General features: G+C 41.5%; 1 protein-coding gene across 2 annotated transcripts in view; it reads left to right on the plus strand.

Annotated features, from left to right (window-relative positions):
• DNAH8 (dynein axonemal heavy chain 8) overlaps positions 1–26,746 on the plus strand; it is a 324,005-nt gene that overhangs the window by 282,650 nt on the left and 14,609 nt on the right. For both annotated transcript variants that reach the window (XM_088831445.1, XM_055406188.2), the window contains 3 exons: positions 18,902–19,058; positions 23,988–24,140; positions 24,224–24,413. In XM_088831445.1, the coding sequence (XP_088687571.1) occupies positions 18,902–19,058; positions 23,988–24,140; positions 24,224–24,413 (500 nt within the window). The remainder of the gene's footprint in view (positions 1–18,901; positions 19,059–23,987; positions 24,141–24,223; positions 24,414–26,746) is intronic.

The following is a 26,746-nucleotide window of genomic DNA, read 5'->3' on the forward strand; positions in this document are numbered from 1 at the left end:
GAGCTTCAGGTTTTTATTTAAAAATTTATGCCCATTGATATTTCATGTGTGAAGATATAGATAAATCTAGGCTGGCTTAGATATGACAGTGCACTAATAGCTCATTAGATGGTTAATTGTGTATTTTATAGACCGTTCTGTTTTTGTGTGTGCACTTTATTTTTCATGCCCCCTGACGGTCCCACCCAACAGAGATGACCTAGACATCTCCCCCAAACCACAAAGCTGCAAGTCCCATGTTTACTCCAAAGAGAGATTTTCTTCTAGAAGTTTCTTGGTACCAAAGCTCATGGAGTATTATAGTTCCTGTACTTCAGCTCAGAGCTTTTATAGGGACAGTTTTCTGGCTTCGAGGCTTATAGAGATATTCACAATTTTCCATTCTAACCAGCTAACTAGGCTTCTGCCTTTCCTATCTTTACTTGTGGAAAAAAGAAATGTAAGCTGTACAGTCCCGGCATTCTGCACCTAATAAAATGTGTGGTGGGGATGCGATCTGGAGAGTTTGTCCAGCTCCTGTGCAAAATTGGTCATCTTTTCAGGGGGTTGTCCCCCTCATCCATAGTGTGAAGACCATTTTCAGATCCCCTCATAAAAAAATGAAATCATCCACCATGAAAGTGATTTCTTATCCACCGGTCCCTCCCTGGAGAGCTGGTGAACATGACTGGTGCCAGCCAAGAGCAAGCGAGCTGCTGGCACCCAGCCACTGGTGCAGAGCATGTTTCCAGAAAAGATTCAAGCTGAAGAGGAGCCGAGAGAGCTCCTGAGAATCCCAGATACGGAGTCTTTCCCCGTTTTTATTTGTAGCTAGAACAGGTAGGGAGAATGAGCTTGGGTTTTCTTAGTATGGAAATTTACTGTTGACTTCTTCTCTGTAAACTTTAAAGGTCTCTGTTTAAATTTAATTGTGTTTAAATTATATCTGATTCTCCTGTGTTGTGAAGAATACATATATATATATATATATATATCCCTTTGTATGTGGGAAGGTGCCTGGAAAAAAAATGGACAGTAATGATAATATACTATACTTTTACCATAAGAAGGAACAAACAGTTAAATTTTCATGCCCTTTAAATATTGGAGAATTGCTCTCCTTTATATTTGAGGTTTAATGCAATCCAAGCTAGTTGGCCTCAATTCAATAAACAAATATTTATTGAGAACGTACTCCCTAGCCAGCCTGGGGATACAAAGATCAGTAAGACTCAGTCCTTGCCCTTGGAGCTCATCGTCTGTTAGGGAAGATAGATGAGTGGCAAATAGTTACGCAGTATGATATGGTTAACTCTAAAATCAGGAGGTATTATTCATGCTGCTATGAGAGCAAAGGCAAAGGAGCAGTAAATTCCAACTTAGGGGTCAAAGTAAGCTAGTGAGACAGTCCACATTGGAGTCGTGCCTTAAAGGATGTGCAGGAGTTCTCAGGTTAGAGAAGGGGTGGGGAGGAGGTGACTACAGTATGCCGGGGGCGGGGCTGAGGTGAGGAGGCCGCAAGAAGGACAGAGAGCAAGTAAAGAGGAAGATGATGAGCTGGAAGGATGCATACGTATATGGAGTCATCAAGTTGTACACATGCAATATGTACAATTAAAAAAAAAATAGAGACTTTCCTGGGGATCCAGTGAGCAGTTAGGAATCCACCTTGCAATGTGGGAGACATGGGTTTCGATCCCTGGTCAGGGAACTTAGATCTCACAAGCCAAGAATCAACTAAGCCTGCATAACCGCAATTACTGAGCCCACGCGCTCTGGAGCCCGTGTGCCTCAACTAGAGAGTCAGTTCGCTGCCAGGAAGATCCCTCAAGCCACAGCTAAAATCCAACGCAGTCAAATACATAAACAAATATTTAAAATAAATAAACACTTTAGCTCAGTGAGAGGAAAGACATAGATTGGGGCACCTACACAAAGGGACAATCCAGAGACGGATATGATGTCTGTGGGAACCGAGTCCTTTGTACCTAAAGCGTGGGAAGGAGAGGCTTGAAGAGAGGTTTCCCCTGACCTTGAAGCTAAAGGAAATGCCGTCCGTCCGTCCGTCCCGTCGCTTAGTCGTGTCCGACTCTATGGGACTCCGTGGACTGTAGCCTCCCAGGCTTCTCTGTCCACGGGATTCTCCAGGCAAGAATACTAGAGTGGGTTACTGTTTCCTTCTCCAGGGGATCTTCCCGACCCAGGGATCGAACCTGGGTCTCCCGCATTGGAGGCAGACGCTTTAACCTCTGAGCCACCAGGGAAGCCCCAAAAGGAATGCAGAGATTGGCTTTTGAAGTTTTTGAGTTTCACTCAAAAGAGTTTGGGGCAGTTCTGAAGGCAGTGGGGATGAAGATGCTGGAATTTCCTAGATGGATCCTAGCAGTGATTTAGACGTAGGACTTGGAAACAGAGAAGCACTGGGGCGTGTGACATCAGAAGAAGGCTGTTTCTGAATTGATAGGTTGAGCAGCTGGACAAAGGCATCGATGTTGTCAAAGGAGATGGGGCAAGAAACAGTTCAGGTGAAGGGAAAAGGAGAATAAAACAATGAGCTAGGTTTGGGGTTTGCTTGACTTAGGAAACAGAGAGCCCTAGGAATCAGTGGAAATGTGGGTACACGGAGTTCATGATAAAGTCAGAGATTTAATGTTGTATTATTTCATGATGCTCGGTAAGGTGACAATGACACCTACATCTTGCCTAATACAGCCATTCACCACATATTTTATCTTCACTGTATCTAAAGCTACAATGAGATCTTGGAATACTGTGAATTGTGTAGAAATTTAGATTTCTGAAAAATGTATATAATAGCATGTGGCTCCTTCACTTTTGACAACTTCATGTTGTTGTCCCATCACCTTTTTTCATAGGATCTTTTTCCCTCTTCAGAGTTATTTTCATTTTTCTTATACTTTGCATGACTTTTTGGGCATATGTGAAATTTCTTTTTTTAACTTTTTATTTTATTTTGGAGTGTAGTTGATTAACAATGTTGTGATAGTTTGGGGTGTACAGAAAAGTGACTCACTTATTCATGTACATGAATCTATTCTTTTTAAATTCTTTTCCTGTTGAGGTTGTTACATAACATTGAGCGAAGTTCCCTGTGCTATACAGTAGGTCTTTGTTGATTATTCATTTTAAATATAGCAGTGTGCACATCTCAAACCCAAACTCTCTAACTATCCCTTCTCCCTACTCTTCCCCCTAGTACAATTTTTAAACCTGGGATTCTTCAAATTTTAGGAATGGGTTGCAGGTGTCTTTGGTGCCATTTTACCAGAATATTTTGCTCTCTATTCATATGTTCAACTGTGTGCGTGCTTGAGATGTTCATCTTCCAACTTTTAAAATAAATATCTTTTGGGATACTCTAAAACCCCAACATCTAAATAGAGGTTATTTAACAAAAATTAATTTAGAGATTAAATTTTATATAAAATTACACAACATCCATTTTCATTTGTTAAAAATCACCTCCTATTTTATTGGGCCTTCTTGTGTGATTCATATGCTTAAAGGTCATGTGGAGTTAATACCCTAACTCTGGTTGGGTTACAGACATTTATTGTTCTGACACAGGACCCTCATAATCACTGTATCTGACTCAAAATCCAGCTGTAAAGCCTGGTTCCAGATGCAGCTATCTTAAGCCACGACTTTCAGAAAGGATGCAGTTGTTTGGACTCGCAGGTTTGCGTCCCAGTGCCAGTCAATCAATAAAAATGCTCCTCCATTCTTCAGCTGGTTTCCTAAATGAATTAAAGGCTAGCTGAGTAAAATTCCCTCTGTTCACAAAATACAATTTTTCATAAGCAGAGAATCCTGGATAATTTTAGCAGTAGCTCTTTAAGATTCTGCCTGTTAGTAGGGTTTTCACAAAAGGTTGTTTAATTCACACCTAGAGATGAAGAAAGAGAAAGGTAAGACTCTCATTCCATATGCTGTAAGAAAAGGCAGAAGAGGGCCTTTTTGTGGAACATAAATGTTACTAGGGATTTGTAAGACATGTTTTAAGGAACCTAAAACATTTCTTGCTGATTCATCTCTGTTGAGTTCTTAACCCTTGTGGTGAGCTTTGTATCTAAGGGCTTATATATTTTTTTTCTATTTTTCAAAATGAAAATGGTTTTAATACTCTTTATTTTAAAAAATCATACTTTTTCATTGAGAAAAATTAGCAATACAGAAAATAGAAAGCCAAAAAATAATAATCACATCAAAAACTCATCATACCAAAGTTTTTCTACACATGATATTATCAAGAAAAAATTAGATCATACCATATGGTTTTGTACTATGCTATTTTATTTCATGGGCTTTCCTGGTAGCTCAGATGGTAAAGAATCTGCCTGCAATGCAGACCTGGGAAGATCCCCTGAAGAAGGGAATGGCTACCCACTCCGGTATCCTTGCCTGGAGAATTCCATGGACAGAGGAGCCTGCCAGTTTCCTCTGTCCAAGGGGTTGCAAAGAGTAACACAGCTGAGTGAATAACACATTTCACTGAATAATGCCAATTCAATAACTCTACCTTATCAATTAATATAGAACTACATCACCATTTTTACTAGATGTATAGATTTTTATAGAGCTCGTTTAGGATTTATTGTTACAAATACTGTCATAAACAGTCTTGTACATACATCTTTTTATATTTGTCTGATTAGTTTTAAACCAATTTATTAAATGTTGAATAAATACAGGAGCATTTATAAAATACAAAGAATAAATATAAAACGTTGCCCTTTTTTATATTGTTTCTATGTTTTGTTTCTTTTCTTCTTCCTTTTGATCTTTTGCTGAATATGAACTTTTCTCTTTGTATTTTCCCCCTTGGCTAGTTTGGAAGTTATGTACTGTGCTTCTGTTCTTTTTCTGATTACCCTAGGAATTTTAACATTAATTTTTAATTAAACCTAAAATGAACTTCTTTACCCTCTTCTCAATTAAATTCTTAGGCAACTTTAACTACATTACTCCTCTCCTGGCATTTCAGCATTTTAATTTTATCTTCTTTCTTTTCTAACACCATAACGAAACATATAATTGTTGTTTTATACCATATTGTTTACCCAAGCATGGACCCGTTCTTTTCTACATCTCAAATCTTCTGTCAGAATAATTATCTTCCTTTCTGAAGCATACACTTTATAATTTCTTTCACTGAGGGTCTGTTGATTGTAAACTCTTTTTTTCCCGCAAATGTCTTATCTTGCCCTTCTTTTTTGAAAAATAGCTTTATTGAGTTATAGTTTGTCTGTCATAAGTTCATTCATGTTGAGTGGACAGTTCTCTAATTTCAGAATATTTTCATTACCCCCAAAGAATTCATGAGCCCATTTGTAATCAACTCACACTCCCACCCCCAGCCTCAGAGTGCCACTAATCTACTTTCTGTTTCTATAGACTGGCCTTTTCTGGACATTTCCTATATCTTTAAATCATATACTATGTGTCTTTTGTGTATGGATTCTTTCATTTAGCATAATGTTTTTAAAGTTCATCCACATTTTAGCATGTATCAGTGCTTCATTGCTTTTGATTGTCAAATAATATTCCAATATATATATGAATATAATGGGCCTCCCAGGTGGCACTAGTGATAAAGAACCTTCTGCCAGTACAGGAGACATAAGAAAAACAGATTTTATCCCTGGATCAGGAAGATCCCCTGGAGAAGGGCATGGCCTACCCCTCCAGTATTCTTGCCTAGAGAATTCCATGGATAGAGAAACCTGGCAGACTACAGTCCAGAAGGCTGCAAAGAGTCAGACATGACTGAAGTGACGTAGCACTCACATATGAATATATCACCTTTTGTTTATCCATTCAACAGTTAATGGACATTTGGGTAGTTTCCACTTTTTGATTATTATGAATAATGCTAGTAGAACATTCACAGGCAAGTCTTTGTGTCGACAAGTCTTTTCATTTCTGTTGAACAGACAACTAGGAATGTAATTATTGGGTCAGATAGTTAATCTATCCCTAACATTTTAGGAAACTGCTAACTTATTTTCCAAAGAACCTGCACCATTTTACAATACCCTCCAGTGATGTATGAGGGCTTAAGTTTCTCCACGTTGTTGTCAGCATTTGTTATTATCTGTTTTTTTTAATTGAAACCATTCTTATAAATGTGAAGTGGTATCTCATTGTGATTTTCATTTGTATTTTCCTAGCAAATAATGGGAGAAGGCGATGGCACCCCACTCCAGTACTCTTGCCTGGAAAATCCCAGGTGGAGGAGCCTGGTAGGCTGCAGTCCATGGGGTCGCGAAGAGTCGGAAATGACTGAGCAACTTCACTTTCACTTTTCACTTTCATGCATTGGAGAAGGAAATGGCAACCCACTCCAGTGTTCTTGCCTGGAGAATCCCAGGGACGGGGGAACCTGGTGGGCTGCCGGTTATGGGGTCGCACAGTCAGACACAACTGAAGCGACTTAGCAGCAGCAGCAGCAAATAATGAGGTTGAGCATCTTTTTTTGTGTAACTGGCCGTCAGTACAACTACTCCGTTTGATGAAATGTCTGTTCAGATCTTTAGTCTTGCCCTCATTCTTGAAAGATAATTTTGTTTGGGATACAATTCTGTATTTACAGTTAATCCTATCACACAGAATTTGCTGTTCTTTCCTTCTGGCTTTCACTGGTGCTATTGAGGAATCAGTTGCCAGTGTAATTGTCATTTCCTTCTATATAATTTCTTTTTCTCTCTGACTGCTTTTAAGATATTGTCTTTGTTTTTGATGTTCAACAATTCCATGGTGATATGTCCCAGTTCAGTTCAGTCACTCAGCTGTGTCTGATTCTTTGCGACCCCATGGACTCCATCACGCCCCGCTTCCCTGTCCATCACCAGCTCCCAAAGTTTGCTCAAACTCATGTCCATTGAGTTGGTGATGCCATCCAACCATCTCTTCTCTGCTATCCCCTTCTCCACCTGCTTTCAATCTTTTCCAGTGTCAGGATCTTTTCTAATGAGTCAGTTTTTCGCATCAGTTGGCCAAAGTATCGGATCTTCAGCTTTAGCATCAGTTCTTCCAATGAATATTCAGGATTGATCTCCTCTAGGACTGACTGGTTTGATCTTTTTGCAGTCCAAGGGACCCTCAAGAATCTTCTCCAACACTACAGTTCAAAAGGATCAATTCTTTGGTGCTCAGCTTTCTTATGGTCCAAATCTCACATTCATACATGACTACTGGAGAAAACATAGCTTTGACAGGATGGACCTTTCTCGACAAAGTGATACCTCTGCTTTTTAATATGCAGAGACATATTAAAGAGAGACATATGACCAGTGTCTAGATCGGTCATAGCTTTTCTTCAAAGGAGCAAGCATCTTTTAATTTCATGGCTGCATTAACCATTTGCAGTGACTTTGGAGCCCAAGAAAATAAAGTCTGTCACTGTTTCCATTGTTTCCCCACCTATTTGCCATGTAGTGATGGGACCAGATGCCATGATCTTCGTTTTTTGAATGTTGAGTTTTAAACCAGCTTCTTCACTCTCCTCTTTCACTTTCATCAGAGGCTCTTTAGTTCCTCTTCACTTTCTGCCATTAGGGTGCTGTCCTCTGCATATCTGAGGTTGTTGATATTTCTCCCTGCAATCTTGATTCCAGCTGTGCTTCATCCAACCTGGTATTTTGCATAATGTACTCTGCCAATATACAGCCTTGACATACCCCTTTCCCAATTTGGAACCAATCCATTGTTCCATGTCCAGTTCTAACTGTTGATTCTTGACCTCCATACTGATTTCTCAAGAGGCAGGTAGGGTGGCCTAGTATTCCCATCTCTTTAAGAATTTTCCATAGTTTGTTGTGATCCACACAGTCAAAAGCTTTGGCATAGTCAATAAAGCAGCAGCAGATGTTTTTCTGGAATTACCTTGTTTTCTATAATCCAATGGATGTTGGCAATTTGACCTCTGCCTTTTCTAAATCCAACTTGAACATCTGGAAGTTCTCAGTTCCTGTACTGTTGAAGCCTAGCTTGGAGAATTTTGAACATTACTTTGCTAGCATGTGAGATGAGTGCAGTTGTGCAATAGTTTGAACATTCTTTGGCATTGCCTTTCTTTGGAATTCAAATAAAAACTGACCTTTTCCAGTCCTGTGGACACTGCTGAGTTTTTCAAATTTGCTGGCATATTGAGTACAGCACTGTAACAGCATCATCTTTTAGGATTTGAAAAAGCTCAGCTGAAATTCCATCACCTCCACTAGCTTTGCTCATAGTGATGCTTCCTAAGGCCCACTTGACTTCACATTTCAAGATGTCTGGCTTTAGGTGAGTGACCACACTATCATGGTTATCTGGATCATTAAGATCTTTTTTGTATAGTTATGTATATCCTTAACACCTCTTCTTAATATCTTCTGCTTCTGTTAGGTCCATACCGTTTCTGTCTTTTATTGTGCCCATCTTTGCATGAAATGTTCTCTTGTTATCTCCAATTTTATTAAAGAGATCACTAGTCTCTCCCATTCTATTGTTTTCCTCTATTTCTTTGCATTGATCACTGAGGAAAGCTTTCTTATCTCTCCTTACTATTCTTTGAAACTCTTCATTCAGATCTTTCCTTTTCTCCTTTACCTTTTGCTTCTCTTCTTTTCACAACTATTTGTAAGGCCTCCTCAGACAGCCATTTTGCTTTTTTGCATTTCTTTTCCATGGGGATGGTCTTGGTCCCTGTCTCCTGTACAGTGTCATGAACCTCCGTCCAGAGTTCATCAGGCACTCTATCTATCAGATCTAGTCCCTGAAATCTATTTCTCACTTCCACTGTATAATCATAAGGGATTTGATTTACGTCATACCTGAGTGGTCAAGTGGTTTTCTGTACTTTCTTCAATTTAAGTCTGAATTTGGCAATAAGGAGTTCATGATCTGAGCCACAGTCAGCTCCCGGTCTTGTTTTTGCTGACTGTGTAGAACTTCTCCATCTTCAACTGCAAAGAATATAATCAATCTGATTTTGGTGTTGACCATCTGGTGATGTCCATGTGTAGAGTTGTCTCTTGTGTTGTTAGAGGAGGGTGTTTGCTATGACCAGTGCATTCTTTCGGCAAAACTCTATTAACCTTTGCCCCGCTTCATTTTGTACTCCAAGGCCAAACTTGCCTGTTACGCCAGTTATCTCTTGACTTCCTACTTTTGCATTCCAGTCCCCTATGATGAAAAGGACATCTTTTTTGGGTGTTAGTTCTAGAAGGTCTTGTAGGTCTTCATAGAACCGTTCAACTCCAGCTTCTGCATTAGTGGTTGGGGCATAGACTTGGATTACTGTGATACTGAATGGTTTGCTTTGAAAACAGAGATCATTCTGTCATTTTAGAGGTTGCACCCAAGTACTGAATTTCAGACTCTTTTGTTGACTATGAGGGCTACTCCATTTCTTCTAAGGGATTCTTACCCACAGTAGTAGATAAAATGGTAGATATAATGGTCATCTGAATTAAATTTGTCAATTCCAGTCCATTTTAGTTCACGGATTCCTAAAATGTCAATGTTCACTCTTGCTATCTCCTGTTGGACCACTTCTAATTTACTTTGATTCATGGCCCTAACATTTCCAGTTCTTATGCAGTATTGTTCTTTACAGCATCAGATTTTGCTTCCATCACCAGTCACATCCACACCTGAGCATTTTTTTTGCTTTGGCTCTGTCTCTTCATTTTTTCTGGAGTTATTTCTCCACTCTTCTCAAGTAGCATATTGGGCACCTACTGACCTGGGGAGTTCATCTTTCAGTGTCGTATCTTTTTCCCTTTTTATACCATTCATGCGGTTCTCAAGGCAAGAAGACTGAAGTGGTTTGCCATTCCCTTTTTCAGTGGACCACGTTTTGTCAGAACTCTCCAGCATGTCCCGTCTGTCTTAGATAAGGCTGTGATCCATGTGATCAATCTGGGGATTGTGGTTTTCCTCTCTCTGCCCTCTGATTGATAAGGATAAGAGGCTTGTGGAATCTTCCTGATGGGAAGGACTGGCTGTGGGGGAATCTGGGTCTTGTTCTGATGGGCGGGGCTAGGCTCAGTAAGTCTTTAATCTAATTTTGTGTTGATGGGTGGGGCTGTGTTCCCTCCCTGTTGTTTGGTCTGAAGCCAACTTATGGTAGGGGTAATAGTAGTAATGGTTCAGTTCAGTTCAGTCGCTCAGTCATGTCCGACTCTCCGCGACCCCATGAATTACAGCACGCCAGGCCTCCCTGTCCATCACCAACTCCCGGAATTCACTCAAACTCATGTCCACAGAGTCGGTGATGCCATCCAGCCATCTCATTCTCTGTCGTCCCCTTCTCCTCCCGCCCCCAACCTTTCCCAGCATCAGAGTCTTTTCCAGTGAGTCAATTGGTCGCATGAGGTGGCCAAAGTATTGGAGTTTCAGGTTTAGCATCAGTCCTTCCAATGAACACCCAGGATTGATCTCCTTTAGAATGGACTGGTTGGATCTCCTTGCAGTCCAAGGGACTCTCAAGAGTCTTCTCCAACACCACAGTTCAAAAGCATCAATTCTTCGGCGATCAGCCTTCTTCACAGTCCAACTCTCACATCCATACATGACCATGGGAAAAACCATAGCCTTGACTAGATGGACCTTGGTTGGCAAAGTAATGTCTCTGCTTTTTAATATACTATCAAGGTTAGTCATAACTTTCCTTCCAAAGAGCAAGCGTCTTTTAATTTCATGGCTGCAATCAGCATCTGCAGTGATTTTGGAGCCCAAAAAAATAAAGTCTGACACTGTTTCCACTGTTTTTCCATCTATTTCCCATGAAGTGATGGGACCAGATGCCATGATCTTAGTTTTCTGAATGTTGAGCTTCAAGCCAACCTTTTCACTCTCCTCTTTCACTTTCATCAAGAGGCTTTTTAGTTCCTCTTCACTTTCTGCCATAAGGGTGGTGTCATCTGCATATCTGTGTATTTCTCCCAGCAATCTTGATTCCAGCTTGTGCTTCTTCCAGCCCAGCGTTCCTCATGATGTACTCTGCGTATAAGTTAAATAAGCAGGGTGACAATATACAGCCTTGACGTACTCCTTTTCCTATTTGGAACCAGTCTGTTGTTCCATGTCCAGTTCTGACTGTTGCTTCCTGACCTGCATACAGGTTTCTCAAGAGGCAGGTCAGATGGTCTGGTATTCCCATCTCTTTCAGAATGTTCCACAGTTTATTGTGATCCACACAGTCAAAGGCTTTGGCATAGTCAATGAAGCAGAAATAGATGTTTTTCTGGAACTCTCTTGCTTTCTCCATGGTCCAGCGGATGTTGGCAATTTGATCTCTGGTGCCTCTGCCTTTTCTAAAACCTGCTTGAACATCTGGGAGTTCACGGTTCACATATTGCTGAAGCCTGGCTTGGAGAATTTTGAGCATGACTTTACTAGTGTGTGAGATGAGTGCAATTGTGCGGTAGTTTGAGCATTCTTTGGCATTGCCTTTCTTCGGGATTGGAATAAAGACTGACCTTTTCTGTCCTGTGGCCACTGCTGAGTTTTCCAAATCTGCTGGCATATTGAGTGCAGCACTTTCACAGCATCATCTTTCAAGATTTGAAATAGCTCAATTGGAATTCCATCACCTCCACTAGCTTTGTTCATAGTGATGCTCTCTAAGGCCCACTGACTTCACATTCCAAGATGTCTGGCTCTAGGTCAGTGATCACATTATCATGACTATCTTGGTCGTGAAGATCTTTTTTGTACAGTTCTTCTGTGTATTCTTGCCACCTCTTCTTAATATCTTCTGCTTCTGTTAGGTCCATACCATTTCTGTCTTTTATAGAGCCCATCTTTGCATGAAATGTTCCCTTAGAATCTCTAATTTTCATGAAGAGATCTCTTGTTTTTCCTATTCTGTTGTTTTTGTCTATTTCTTTGCATTGATCACTGAGGAAGGCTTTCTTATCTCTCCTTGCTATTCTTTGGAACTCTGCATTCAGATGCTTATATCTTTCCTTTTCTCCTTTGCTTTTCGCTTCTCTTCTTTTCACAGCTATTTGTAAGGCCTCCTCAGACAGCCATTTCGCTTTTTTGCATTTCTTTTCCATGGGGATGATCTTGGTCCTTGTCTCCTGTACAATGTCACGAACCTCCGTCCAGAGTTCATCAGGCACTCTATCTATCAGATCTAGTCCCTTAAATCTATTTCTCACTTGCACTGTATAATCGTAAGGGATTTGATTTAGGTCATATCTGAATGGTCTAGTGGTTTTCCCTACTTTCTTCAATTTAAGTCTGAATTTGGCAATAAGGAGTTCATGATCTGAACCACAGTCAGCTCCTGGTCTTGTTTTTGCTAACTGTATAGAGCTTCTCCATCTTTGGCTGCAAAGAATATAATCAATCTGATTTCAGTGTTGACCATCTGGTGATGTCCATGTGTAGAGTCTTCTCTTGTGTTGTTGGAAGAGGGTGTTTGCTATGACCAGTGCGTTCTCTTGACAAAACTCTATTAGCCTTTGCCCTGCTTCATTCCGTGCTCCAAGGCCAAATTTGCCTGTTACTCCAGGTGTTTCTTGACTTCCTACTTTTGCATTCCAGTCCCCTATAAGGAAAAGGACATCTTTTTTGGGTGTTAGTTCTAAAAGGTCTTGTAGGTAGGTCTTCATGGAACCGTTCAACTTCGGCTTCTTCAGCGTTACTGGTTGGGGCATAGGCCTGGATTACTGTAATATTGAATGGTTTGCTTTGGAAATGAACAGAAATCATTCTGTCGTTTTTAAGATTGTATCCAAGTACTGCATTTCAGACTCTTTTGTTGACCATGATGGCTACTCCATTTCTTCTAAGGGATTCCTGCCCACAGTAGTAGATATAATGGTCATCTGAGTTAAATTAACCCATTCCAGTCCATTTTAATTCACTGATTCCTAGAATGTCTATGTTCACTCTTGCCATCTCCTGTTTGACCACTTGCAATTTGCCTTGATTCATGGACCTAACATTCCAGGTTCCTATGCAATATTGCTCTTTACAGCACCGGACCTTGCCCCTATCACTGGTCACATCCACAACTGGGTATTGGTTTTGCTTTTGCTCCATCCCTTTATTCCTTCTAGAGTTACTTCTCCACTGATCTCCAGTAGCATACTGGGCACCTACCGACCTGGGGAATTCCTCATTCAGTATCCTATCATTTTGCCCTTTGTTACTGTTCATGGGGTTCTCAAAGCAAGTATACTGAAGTGATTTGCCATTTTCTTCTCCAGTGGACCACATTCGGCTGTGGTCCATGTGATCAGATCGACTAGTTTCCTGTGATTATGATTTCAGTGTGTCTGCCCTCTGATGCCCCCTCGCAATACCTACCATCTTATTTGGGTTTCTCTTACCTTGGGCGTGGGATATCTCTTCACAGCTGCTCCAAGAAAGCGCAGCCGCTGCACCTTACCTTGGATGAGGGGTATCTCCTCAAGGCCGCCCCTCCTGACCTTGAACGTGGAGTAGCTCCTCTCGGCCCTCTTGTGCCCGTGCAGCCACCGCTTATTGGACGTGAGGTAGCTCCTCTCGGCCGCCGGGCCTGGTCTCAGGCGTGGGGTAGCTCCTCTCAGCCGTGCCTCTTTGCGTGGTGGGTTGCGCTGCCGGGGCCGGCGTCCCTCGCGTCTGCCCTGAGCTCCTTCAAAAGGACTTATGCCAGCACTGTTGTATACAGTGCCCCTGACCCCGCAACAGGTCACTGCCAATCCACGCCTACACCAGAAACTCCTGGACACTCCAGGCAGGTCTGGCTCAGTCTCTTGGGGGGGTCACTACTTTTTCCTGGGTCCTGGTGAGCACAAGGTTTTGTTTGTGCCCTCCAAGAATCTGTTTCCCCAGTCCTGTGGAAGTTCTGTAAACAAATCCAACTGGCCTCCAAAGTCAAATTCCCTGGGGTTTCTCAGTCCGTTTGCTGGATCCCCAGGTTGGGAACTCTGTTGTGGGTCCTAGAACTTTAGTAACAGTGCAAAAACTTCTTTGGTATAATTGTTCTCCAGTTTTTGGGTCATCTTCTCGGTGGCTCTATGGTGGGACTAATGGCGACCTCCTCTAAGCGGACTCACACCACCCACCATGCCTCCCAGGTCTGCTGCAGCTAGAGGCCCTGTCCCCGCAGCAGGCCACTGCTGACCTGTGACTCCACAGGAGACACTCAAACACTCAAAGGCAGGGCTGGCTCAGTGTCTGTGGAGTCTTTGGGTCCCGATGCACACAGGTTTTCTTTGATCCCTCTGAGAGTCTCTGGTGGGTGTGGGGTTTGATTCTAAATGTGATTTCACCCTTCCTACCATCTTGTTGGGGCTTCTCCTTTGCCCTTGGACATGGGGTATTTTTTTGATGGGATCCAACATTCTGCTGTCGGTCGTTGTTCAGCAGTGAGCTGAAATTTTGGAGTTCTCTCAGGAGAAGATGAGAGCACATCCTTCTACTCCACCATCTTTGTGCTATGTCGATATGTCTACACGCGGGTTTCTATTTACTTGTTTGTTTTTCCTATTTAGGATGCACTGAGTTTCCTGAACTTGAGGATTCAAATCTTTCATCAATTCTCAGTCATTATTTCTTTAGTTATTATATTTCTAATTCTCCTTTTTCTATCTTTCTCAAACTTTTCTAGAAGTATGTTAGAATGTACTACTTTAGCCTATATGCCTCTTAACTTTATATTTCCCATTTATTTTCCCCTCTGCAGATTCTAGATAATGTCTTGAAATCTGTTTTGCTGTTTTCTATTTATTTATTTGGTTATATCTAATCTTCTGTTTAAGCCATCTTTAACTGTTACTGGGTAGAGACTTCCCCCAAAGATGTCCACATCCTAATCCTTAAAAGCTGTAAATATGTTACCTAATGTGACAAGTACGATTTTACAGGTGCTATTAAGGTTAATGACCTTGAGATGGGGATGTTAGCCTAAATTATCCAGGTGGGCCCAATTTAATCACATAAGCTTTTGTGGCAGAACAGTGAGTCAGAGAGATGAAATTGTACAAGGAAGAAAGATTCAAAGAGAATGCCTCAACTAGCCATTTCTGACTTTTAAGGTGTAGGAAGGAGGTCATGAACCAAGAAATACAGATGGACCCTAGAAGCTAGGAAGAGCCCTTATACATGATATGGAATTAGGGACAATGGTCCTACCACTGCAAAATAGTGAATTCTGTCAAAAACTCAAATGAGCAAGGAAATGGATCTTTCCCAATAGCCAACAGAAAGGAACCCAGCCTGCTCACCTTAATTTTAGCCCAGTGAGACCTGTATCAGGCTTATTATCTATAGAACTGTGAAATAATACATTTGTGTTGTTGAGAAGGGGACGACGGAGAATGAGATGGCTGGATGGCATCACCAACTCTATGGACATGAGTTTGAGTGTACTCCGGGAGTTGGTGATGGACAGGGAGGCCTGGCGTGCTGTGATTCATGGGGTCGCGGAGAGTCGGACACGACTGAGCGACTGAACTGAACTGAACTGAACTGATTTTATGATAATTTGTTACAGGAGCAATAGAATAAACTAATGCAAGCTTTAATTTTCAAGTTCTATTTGGCTTTTTTTCAAAATACTGTTCATACTTGTTTCCTGTATCATACTTATATTTTCAATCATGTTTTTTGTTTTCCAATACAATAAAAACATTTTATAATGTGCATCTGAAAATTCACTAAGATCTTTGCAGATATGGTTCTATTTCCTTTTGTTTAGTTGGCTCTTCCTCACAATGCCTGTTTCTTTACAAGTTTTTTAACTTCTGGCTGTGAGCTCATGTTTATTGGAAATTAATTGTTGGATTCTTTGAGACTTGGTTCGAAGGCATATTGTTTCAGAAAAGATTTCTGTTTGCATCTACCAGGTACCACCTGAGGGACCATCTTAAAAAAAAATTAATTTTTGACTTGAGGTTTTTCAAATCACAAAAGTATTATGAATGAATGTTAATTCCTGTCACAAATTAAGAATTCTTAGGAAAGATTTTTTTCCCACTAAGCTAGACCTTATGGCTGAAAGTAAAGAGGAACTCAAAAGCCTCTTGATGAAAGTGAAAGAGGAGAGTGAAAAGGTTGGCTTGAAGCTCAACATTCAGAAAACAAAGATCATGGCATCTGGTTCCATCACTTCATGGGAAATAGATGGGAAAACAGTGGAAACAGTGTCAGACTTTATTTTTTTGGGCTCCAAAATCACTGCAGATGCTGATTGCAGCCATGAAATTAAAAGACGCTTACTCCTTGGAAGGAAAGTTATGACCAACCTAGATAGTATATTAAAAAGCAGAGACATTACTTTGCCAACAAAGGTCCGTCTAGTCAAGGCTATGGTTTTTCCCGTGGTCATGTATGGATGTGAGAGTTGGACTGTGAAGAAAGCTGATCACCGAAGAATTGATGCTTTTGAACTGTGGTGCTGGAGAAGACTCTTGAGAGTCCCTTGGACTGCAAGGAGATCCAACCAGTCCATTCTAAAGGAGATCAGTCCTGGGTGTTCATTGGAAGGACTGATGCTAAAGCTGAAACTGCAATACTTTGGCCACCTCATGCGACGAGTTGACTCACTGGAAAAGACTCTGATGCTGGGAGGGATTGGGGGCAGGAGGAGAAGGGGACGACAGAGAATGAGATGGCTGGATGGCATCACCGACTCGATGGACATGAGTTTGCGTGAACTCTGGGAGTTGGTGATGGACAGGGAGGCCTGGCGTGCTGTGATTCATGGGGTCACAAAGAATCGGACACGACTGAGCGACTGAACTGAAGCTAGACCAGTTTACCTACCATCCCCTTCTGATAGGCAGGTATTTCTAGTTAACCCTAACACTGAGTGATTAGCCCTGTGAAGTCCCAAATTTATGTAGGAGTTTTCTATTAGGCTTTCTTCCTTAGGCATAGGGCTTAGGTGCTTTCTCATTGCACCATCCCAGCAGACACTGGAGAACACCAGGGTTTAGTTGATGCCCCCAGGGTAAAATTTGGCTTATCTTTCTTGATTCCAGCTTTCATTCTATATTTCGTTTGATCCTGAGGATTTCTTAGTTTCTTGCCAGTTCAGTAATGTTTTTCATGTCTTATCCAGCATTTTTAGCTATTTTTGCTGGAGTTGTTCAGGGTAAGAGTTGCAGTATACTGTCAGAAATTAATATATCTGGTTCTCTCTTGAGGATGAATTCTTATATGTAGACTTGATGGGTTAAAAGATATGCACATTAAAAATTTTTATACTAACCATATTACAAAGGTTTATTTAAGGAAATACAACAGGAAAACAAATCACTAATGTTAAGCATTTGTTGGATTCCTTTTAAATTTGCCTCTAACCTCTTTTGTAAGGAAACGTAAATGTGGTTTGCATCTGGACAAGAGACAAAATTTACAAGCAAAACAAAACAGTAACTCAAAACAGTTTATTGTTTATAGATGGTAAATTAGGAGTTCAAGAAAGACTGAAAAATTTAAATCTGGTCCTGCCACACCCCTGCTGAGGAAGTCTTCTGTGGTTGCCTGTTGCCTTTAGGATAATGTCAAATTCTTCAAACAGCCCACATGACCGTGCATGGTCTGGTCCTTGCCTTATATCCATCCTGACCTCTCCTTCTAGCTCCAGCCTCACTGGACTTGTCTCTGTTACTCAAATGCAGGGAAGTCCTTCTCACCTCCAGGCCTTAACTCTTATCTGAATGTCCTCTCTTGCCTCCCACTTCCATCCTGTTTTGTCTGGCTGACCTGCTTATTCTTCAGATGTCAACTTACATAGGACCTTTTTTAAGATAAGGCAATTTTACATTTTAAGAATATATATATTTGTTTGCTTATTTTTGGCTGCGTTGGGTCCTAGATCCCTCACTGAAGCAGGCTCTTCACTACAGTACAGGGACGCCTCTCTGTGTTGTGCAGGCTCCAGAGTGCATGGGCTCAGCGGTTGTGACACTCATGGACTTAGTTGCCTAGCAGTAAGTGGGATCTTAGTTCCCTGACCAGGGATCAAACCCGCGTCCCCTGCATCGCAAGGTGGATTCTTAACCACTGAACTGTCAGGGAATTCCCTATATGACATTTTAAGAGAGAACTTCCCTGGTCTTTTGGTGTAAATTGCTATACACACACACACCATATCTGTGTGTTTGGACTGCTGGTTGACTCAGCAACCTTGGGACAAAAACTAAGTTTGTGCACCTCAGAGCATCTGGTCAGTCCCCCCAAAAGGATCTCGAGAGTGAGATTGAGAGAGAGAAGCTATGTGATCTTAAACCATCCTGTTCTTTTTCTGCACAGCACTTATTACAATAGTATTGACTGATGTCCCCCTTCTCTCCTAGAGAAAAAGAACTGTTCACCACCATCTCCTAATACCTTACTCAGTGCCGGGCACACAGTAAATCTTTATTGAATATATGAATTTTAAGGATAAGTAGTTGCATTTAGACAAGTGCTGCCTATACATCACTTTGGGAATCATAAAACAAGTGGAAAAGTGAGAAGAAAAAACAGAAAAGACCCAAGAAATTTAATAATTTATAATTCAGAGAAGAATTATGAGCAGTGCTCTTCAAGCTAAAAAATTGCCGTATAATGGAGGATGCTTAGGATAAAAGGAGGTGGGCTCCTTGTTCAGCTTGAGGGGTTTAGGTTAGTACAAGCAAGGCTGGCTAGCACTGCTTTGGCTTATTAAAGGCATTCATGGAATCATTTTCCCTGAAGATGAAGAACTTTCATTTCGTGATGTTCTTTATGTCCTAATAGGAGGAAGTAGAGCAGATCTCAAGTTTTTTCATTCCCATAGATAGATAGTAAAGTTTCCTTTTTTTTTTTTTCCTTTTTTTTGGCTGGATTTGAGTTAAGTGATTCATCATTTCATTTTAGCGTTGATAATTATCTGTGAAGGTGCATTTTTCTGCTGCATTCTGAACAGTTCAGTTCTTTTTGTCAGTTACCAGAGTAACACCGCTTCTGCTGTGCTTGAAACAATTACCAACATTCAGCCCAAAGAGAGTGGAGGCGGCGTGGGAGAGACCCGGGAAGCCATTGTTTACAGGTTATCTGAAGACATGCTGAGCAAGCTGCCTCCTGATTACATTCCCCATGAGGTGAGCTCCCCTTTCCCCAGGCGCGCAGGGCTGTCATTGGGTTCCACAAGGCTGAGCACAGTCCTTGGACAGTACATTTCAGTTGCTTCCTCTCCCTGCTCAATCCTTTTTTACTTTTTGGTTTTCTCTTGCTTACCCTTGCTCAAGCCTCTTGCAAAATTACAATCTACACTTTTCTTTTCTATTTCATTTTCCTTCTCAATTGCCTCTTCTGTACCCTTTGCCCATCTTTGGGTTTCTCTGTCTTTTTTAACCCTCTGGATTGAGACTCTCCCTGTCTGTCTTACCCAAGCTTGCTTTGTCCCATTATTTAAATTGAGCCCTTGCTTCTCTCTCTTGCCCTCCGTACGTTTCATTCTCCCTGCCCTTTCAGCCAGGTAATAGGAAAGCAAGCCGTTTACATGAATTCACTGTCCAGTTTGGATGGCAATAATTTTCTACTTCTTGAACCTCGCAGATGTTTGCTTGTTAATCAACATTGGTTTTTCTCAAAAAAATTTTTTTAATCTCAAGACCGCTTTGCAAAATGATCAAGGACCCCAAATAGCACTTACTTTTATGGATTATGTGTATGAGTGCTCAGTCATGTCCAACTCTTTGTGACCCCAAGAACTGTGGCCCGCCAGGTTCCTCTGTTCATGGGATTCTCTAGGCAAGAATACTGGAATGGGTTGCCATTTCCTTCTCCAGGGTATCTTCCCGACCCAGGGATCAAACCCGTGTCTCCTGCATTGCAGGAGGATTCTTTACTGCTTGAGCCATCGGGGAAGCCCATATATGGATCATAATGACTGATACTTAATATATTATAAATGTAAACTAAAATTTTAAAAAATATTAATTTATTGTGAAATAACATTAATAAACCCATCACATGGTAGCATAACATTTATATTTTAAAAAATAAGTGTATTTTCCAAAACAAAGCCAGTCAAAGAGAAAGTGAAGGTTTTGTGCAACTCTTTAATGTCTGGTTTACTAGAAGACAGCTGGACCCTCGTATCTGCTGGTACATCCCGTCTGCTGTGACACCACAGGTCATGCAGCCTTTAGACACGCCTCAGTGAAGGCGAATAAAAAGTCAAATGATGTGTTAGAATCACTACAAAAAAAAATTAACTTCATGGACCTCCTAAAAGGAGCTCAGGAGCCTTAGGGGTCCCAGACCACACTTTGAGAACTGCTGATCTTGGTAAAATTTCTGGGCAATCTGAAAGTCCTGTAAGACGTCCTCCTTCTTCAAGCAGGAAGACAGTCGGGCCACCCAGGGCCTCTTCTTTCCTGTTCTCAGTCTCCACCCCTCACTACTGATGGCGAGCTTCACGTGAATCCAAGACAGGGCGGAGGCAACCAAAGCTTTGGTTGAGCTTTTCAACCAAAAAGTGAGATGCTGGTGCCCTCATGGAGGTATTTCTCTGGTCCTGTGTCTCCCCTGTCCGGCATCCCCGAGTCTGGGAGATGCGGCTGCCTGGGCTACAGCCCTCCCCACCTGCAGTCAGTGCCCCCAGCAATTAAAAAACATTTTCTTGCTTCTTAAAACAACTTTTGCTTCTGATATGTAGATGGGTACCAAGAATTTGGCTAAGATACTGAAATCAGTGACTTCACATAGAGATGTTTATAGTCAGGGGAGAAAAATGTTTTTAAGTGGATAAGTATTTTAAGTCCATACTTTGTGTGGCCCATTGTAAATGATCAGAAGACAGATGAGCTTAGTCATGTCAAACTCTTTGCAATCCTATGGACTGTAGCCCACCAGGTTCCTCTGTCCATGTGATTTTCCCGGCAAGAATACTGGAGTGGGTTGCCATTTCCTACTCCAGGGGATCTTCCCAACCCAGGGATCAAACCAGTGTCTCCTGCATTACAGGCATATTCTTTACTGTCTGAGCCACCAGGGCAGTCCCTAAAAGCCAGGGAACGCTTCTCAATACTCTGTAGTGACCCATACAGAGAAAGAATCTTAAAAAGAGTGGATATACGTATAAGTGATTCTCTTTGCCATACAGCAGAACCTAACACAACATTGTAAATCAACTATACTCCAATAAAAATTGTTTTGAAAAAGAAAAAAAAAAACAAACAGAAAACAGATGAGGCATAACACCTGTCTTCAAAGATTTTTAATGCTGTCATGTGAAAGTGAGATAAAATGCACTCTCTATGACTAGACTGCAGGTTTGTATCACCAGAGGAGAGTTTCAAGACCTTGGGATAGTTTGAGATGCTTGGAGTTGGTCGGGACTACTTCACCAAGATATCTGTTCTGTCATCACCCCGGCAGAATCTGAGTGGGAGGGTTGTCCCTAAATGTATTATTAGATGGGAGGGAGTTTGTACTAAGAGACATCTAAAGCAGCCTCTTCTTCTAGAATTACTTACTTTTTAGTTTCCTTTTACAGAAGAGATGTGTTCTTAAAAATGTGGCTGTAAGGCACAATTAGTTAATTGAAACATAATTACAGTATTGACTTAAAAGCATATTACTGTAGAAAAGACTAACTGGTTTCAGAAACATAAAAATTCTGTGGAAGACTACAGCAAATATTTTCAGTTCAGTTCAGTTTAGTCACTCAGCTGTGTCCGACTCTTTGCAGCCCCATGAATCACAGCATGCCAGGCCTCCCTGTCCATCACCAACTCCCGGAGTTCACTCAGACTCATGTCCATCGAGTTGGTGATGCCATCCAGCCATCTCATTCTCTGTCGTCCCCTTCTCCTCCCGCCCCCAATCCTTCCCAGCATCAGAGTATTTTCCAGTGAGTCAACTCTTCGCCTGAGGTGGCCAAAGTATTGGAGTTTCAGCTTTAGCATCAGTCCTTCCAATGAACACCCAGGATTGATCTCCTTTAGAATGGACTGGTTGGATCTCCTCGCAGTCCAAGGGACTCTCAAGAGTCTTCTCTAACACCACAGTTCAAAAGCATCAATTCTTCAGGAAATATTTTACTTATTAATAAAAATACAATTTTAAGCTGAAACAATGATGATACTGAAAGTAAAATCAGTTCTGATTTTAGATTTTCTAGAATCTAAGTTTTAAGACACATTAAGCATGTGTCTGTTGCAAGAGAAGTCTCTCTTTTAAAACCCTAAGTGTCGGGCAAGGTGATTTGTTGGGGCTGTTACCATATCAAAGCTACCAGGTCTATTGATTTCATAGTGAAGCCAACACCTGGGCTTGATTTCTCACTTGTGTTGGTTGCAAAAGTGTTTCCATAATTTCCCTTTTCCTTAAAATGTTAATTTCTACAACGTAGTCATGATCTAAGCAGGATGATATATATAGGCTATTTAGCCACTGGAGGCTGAAGGGCTCAAGATGAGAACAGAGCAATGGAGCCTGCAAAACTGTAAGTTCTGGAACCAGGAATTTAGGCGACTCCCTGAAGGTTGGTATATCAGACTGGGTTAGAGACCTCTGCCGGCACATTTAGGGGGCTTCCCAGGTGGCTCAGTGGTAAAGAATCTGCCTGCCAAAGCAGTAGACCCAGGAGACTCGGGTTTGATCCCTGGATCAGGAAGATCCCCTGGAGGAGAAAATGGCAACCCACTACAGCTTTCTTGCCTGGAAAGTCCCATGGACAGAGGATCCTGGTGGGCTACAGTCCATGGGGTCACAGAGAGCTGGACACAACTGAGCAACTGAGCAAGCAAGCTGGCGTATTTAACTAGAATTTCAACCTGTGCAGGTGTTCAGTTTCACATCACTGTTCCCCTCTTGTCCCTCACACACTGGGAGTGGCCCAGCTGCAATTAATCAGAGATGCCCATTGCTGAGTAGGAAACATGGGCACCATGCCAGAAAACCTGTTGGTGATGTGCGGAGGGAGGGCGGTCCAGATGAGCCAGAGCCCATCTGTCTGTAGTCTCCCGTGACTCAAGAGGAGGCGGTGGGCACCCAAGAACGCTGCAGTTTCCTGGCTTTCTGGTGGCTCTGTAGGCTGGTGCTTCATTCCCAGTTTCCCTCCCACTCCTTGTATCTATCCTCTCCCCTCCTGTTCTGGCGTTTCTTTGATTGTGGCCCACAGAAAGTTCAAATCTCTCAAGAGTTCTTGCCAGTACTCGTAGTCAGTCTTTTCTGGGGCTGCTGCTGCTGCTGCTGCTAAGTCACTTCAGTCGTGTCCGACTCTGTGTGACCCCATAGACGGAAGCCCACCAGGCTCCCCTGTCCCTGGGATTCTCCAGGCAAGAACACTGGAGTGGGTTGCCATTTCCTTATGTCACTAAATTGAAATGTGTGTATGTATTGGCCTATTTCCCAATAATTGTTATATTTTATTGTTCCTGTGACCAGATGCTTTTATATTGATCTCTTCAAAATAGCCAATAAATTATATACCAGAAGGAAAAAATGACAGGTGCTTTATGGCCCTCCCACAAAATCAAATATTTTCATTGATTAGATTAGGAAAGGCTCTCTTCAGTGACCCTAGCCAGAGCAAGAACAGTTAGGATACTGCAGCCAATCATACTTATTGGTTAACTGTTCTGTAAAGATTATGGCTGTATTCACTTTCTGTGACATTTCTAATAATGATTCTACAAGCCCTGTGAGAAAAAGTATTCCAGACTGTACTCTTACAAAGGTTAAATTGCAAAAGAATATTTAACTGACACTTTAGTACTTAATCATTTGAAAGGGGAAAAAAAGTAAAAATTTATTTCAGCTTTTCAAAGTACTTTTCCAATTATCAACTAAGTACGATCAGTAGGAAATAAAAATCATTTTAGTTGAACAGTAGTTTCTGAAGCCCAGAAAATGGGAAATTTAATGGCAAATTTGGTTCTGCAAGAGATATTTTAGAGTTCATTTGGGCTTGTAGAGATACATCCAAAGGAAAAAGAGACTAGAGAAAGGGGGGATCCTTGGAAAAGAAGGGGAAGATAATTTTTTTTTCATCTCCATTATTGTATGCTTTGTGTTAGGTGAAAGCTCGTTTGATGAAGATGGGGCATCTTAATTCAATGAACATATTTCTCAGACAAGAAATTGACAGAATGCAAAAAGTCATTTCAATACTTCGCAGTAGCCTGAGTGATCTAAAATTGGCCATTGAAGGCACGATCATTATGAGTGAGGTGAGCTGTGACCCTCTCAGGAGCCGTTTCCCTCTTTTGTTGAATTTTCTTATTCTCAGATTTTAACTCTGTCTTTTTTCCAGAACTTGAGAGATGCTCTGGACAACATGTACGATGCCCGTATACCCCAGATCTGGAAAAGAGTGTCCTGGGACTCCTCCACCCTGGGCTTCTGGTTTACTGAACTTTTGGAAAGAAATGCCCAGTTTTCCACCTGGATATTTGAAGGGAGGCCCAATGTGTTCTGGATGACTGGTTTCTTCAATCCCCAAGGTAGGTGTTCATAGGCCTTGGAAGCCGTGAGTGGTTGTATGTAGCACTGTGTGATGAGTGTGTGTCACACAGAACAGTACAGAGGCACAGCTTGCTGCACGCTGGAATTACGCTTCCAAAGGTGTAGACCAACAGATGAACCTTCTATATTTGCTTTACGAATTTAGTCTGAAGTTCTGTCTGCCATATTGCTTCCACAATATAGGGGCAAAATTCCATTTTTCTTCTCACCCACTTAAGCAAGCAAGTCTGTGGTTAGAACACTGTGAAATACTGAAAAGGTTTTGTTCAAACATTAGTTTTTCAATGTTTATGAACGTGACAAAAATGAAGCACCAGAATATGCAAAGGAAAATGTTCCTAAGGCTCAGAAAATTAGACTGATTTTAAAAATGACTGTGTGCAAAAGTTTTATTCAGTGAACTTCCAGAATCTGTCCCTGCTTGCTTGTTGTCTTTTTTTCCCCCTCCCCTGAAAAAGTGCTTTGTGATCCCACTGCGTGTATTCCTTCATTATAGAAATATTTACTGAATAAGTTTCAGATCTCGGAGAGTTCATAAAAGTTCAGAAATGCAACAATTTTTTTTCTTACTATGACATGGTTAGTTTTTTCAGGTAACTCTTGGCAAGAATGACGAGACACCGGGTTCCTTACAGTTCAGCACCTTACGGGCCCATTAGTAATGCAACTTAAGAAGTATTCACACTTACAAATTTAGGATGCACTATCGTTACTCCGTAAGCAACTTAGCAGACACTCGCATCACTACTCTCAGCAGCAGGGTTGAATCTCATAAACTAATATTAAATGAAAGAAGTCAAACAGGACACATTATAATGTATGTATACTGTATTCTTTGTGATGTATGTATATTGTATGATTCCATTTATGCAAGGAACCAAAATAAGTGAAATAGATCCAAGGTCTTTAAAGTCAGAATAGTGGTTACCCTTGTGGGAAAGGGCAGTGATTGCCAAAGGGCACAAGGGGGTTCAAGGGGCCTGGGAATATTCTACTTCTTGATCTGGATATTGGTTACATGGCTATATTCCCTTGGTGAAAATTTATGAAGCTTTATACTTAGGAGTTGTGCGTTTTTCTTTGTATCAGTTCAGTTCAGTCGCTCAGTCGTGTCCGACTCTTTGCGACCCCATGAACCACAGCACACCAGGTCTCCCTGTCCATCACCAATTCCCGGAGTTCACTCAAACTCATGTCCATCGAGTCGGTGATGCCATCCAGCCATCTCATTCTCTGTCGTCCCCTTCTCCTCCCGCCCCCAATCCTTCCCAGTATCAGAGTCTTTTCCAGTGTGGCCAAAGTATTGGAGTTTCAGCTTTAGCATCCGTCCTTCCGATGAACACCCAGGATTGATCTCCTTTAGAATGGACTAGTTAGATCTCCTTGCAGTCCAAGGGCTTTACAGCATTGGACCTTGCTTCTATCACCAGTCACATCCACAACTGGGTATTGGCTTTGCTTTGGCTCCATCCCTTCATTCCTTCTGGAGTTACTTCTCCACTGATCTCCAGTAGCATACTGGGCACCTACCGACCGGGGGAATTCCTCATTCAGTATCCTATCATTTTGCCTTTTGATACTGTTCATAATAATACTTAATAAATAGTAGACATTTATTTGTTCACTGTGTACATGCATTCATTCAGTTCATGAATTTTCAAGTGCCTTAACATTTCCTAAATTTAAAACATTGATCATGGTGAATTTTAGGAACTTAGCAAATTATATTGGGTTCGCCAAAAAGTTTATTCAGGTTTTTCTGTACCATCTTATGAAAAAACCCAAATGAACTTTTTGGCCAACTCAATATATGGCACATTATTATGTCGATAGACTTTAGATTTGTGAAGAACAGACCCAAGATTTCACTTATCTGTTTTTCTCCCAGAATTCCCATTGAATTTTGGGAGGAAAAAAGTTTTTATTATGGTACTTAGATTCTTGTGTCTACTTACGAGTCTCTTTCCTCCATCAGTTCAGTTCAGTTCAGTCGCTCAGTCGTGTCCGACTCTCTGCGACCCCATGAATCACAGCACGCCAGGCCTCCCTGTCCATCACCAACTCCCGGAGTTCACTCAAACTCATGTCCACAGAGTCGGTGATGCCATCCAGCCATCTCATTCTCTGTCGTCCCCTTCTCCTCCCGCCCCCAACCTTTCCCAGCATCAGAGTCTTTTCCAGTGAGTCAACTCATCGCATGAGGTGGCCAAAGTATTGGAGTTTCAGCTTTAGCATCAGTCCTTCCAATGAACACCCAGGATTGATCTCCTTTAGAATGGACTGGTTGGATCTCCTTGTAGTCCAAGGGACT

Source organism: Moschus berezovskii, chromosome 23, assembly GCF_049115385.1.
Source record: "Moschus berezovskii isolate FMDL1 chromosome 23, NW_MosBer_1.0, whole genome shotgun sequence".
Taxonomy (NCBI): domain Eukaryota; kingdom Metazoa; phylum Chordata; class Mammalia; order Artiodactyla; family Moschidae; genus Moschus; species Moschus berezovskii.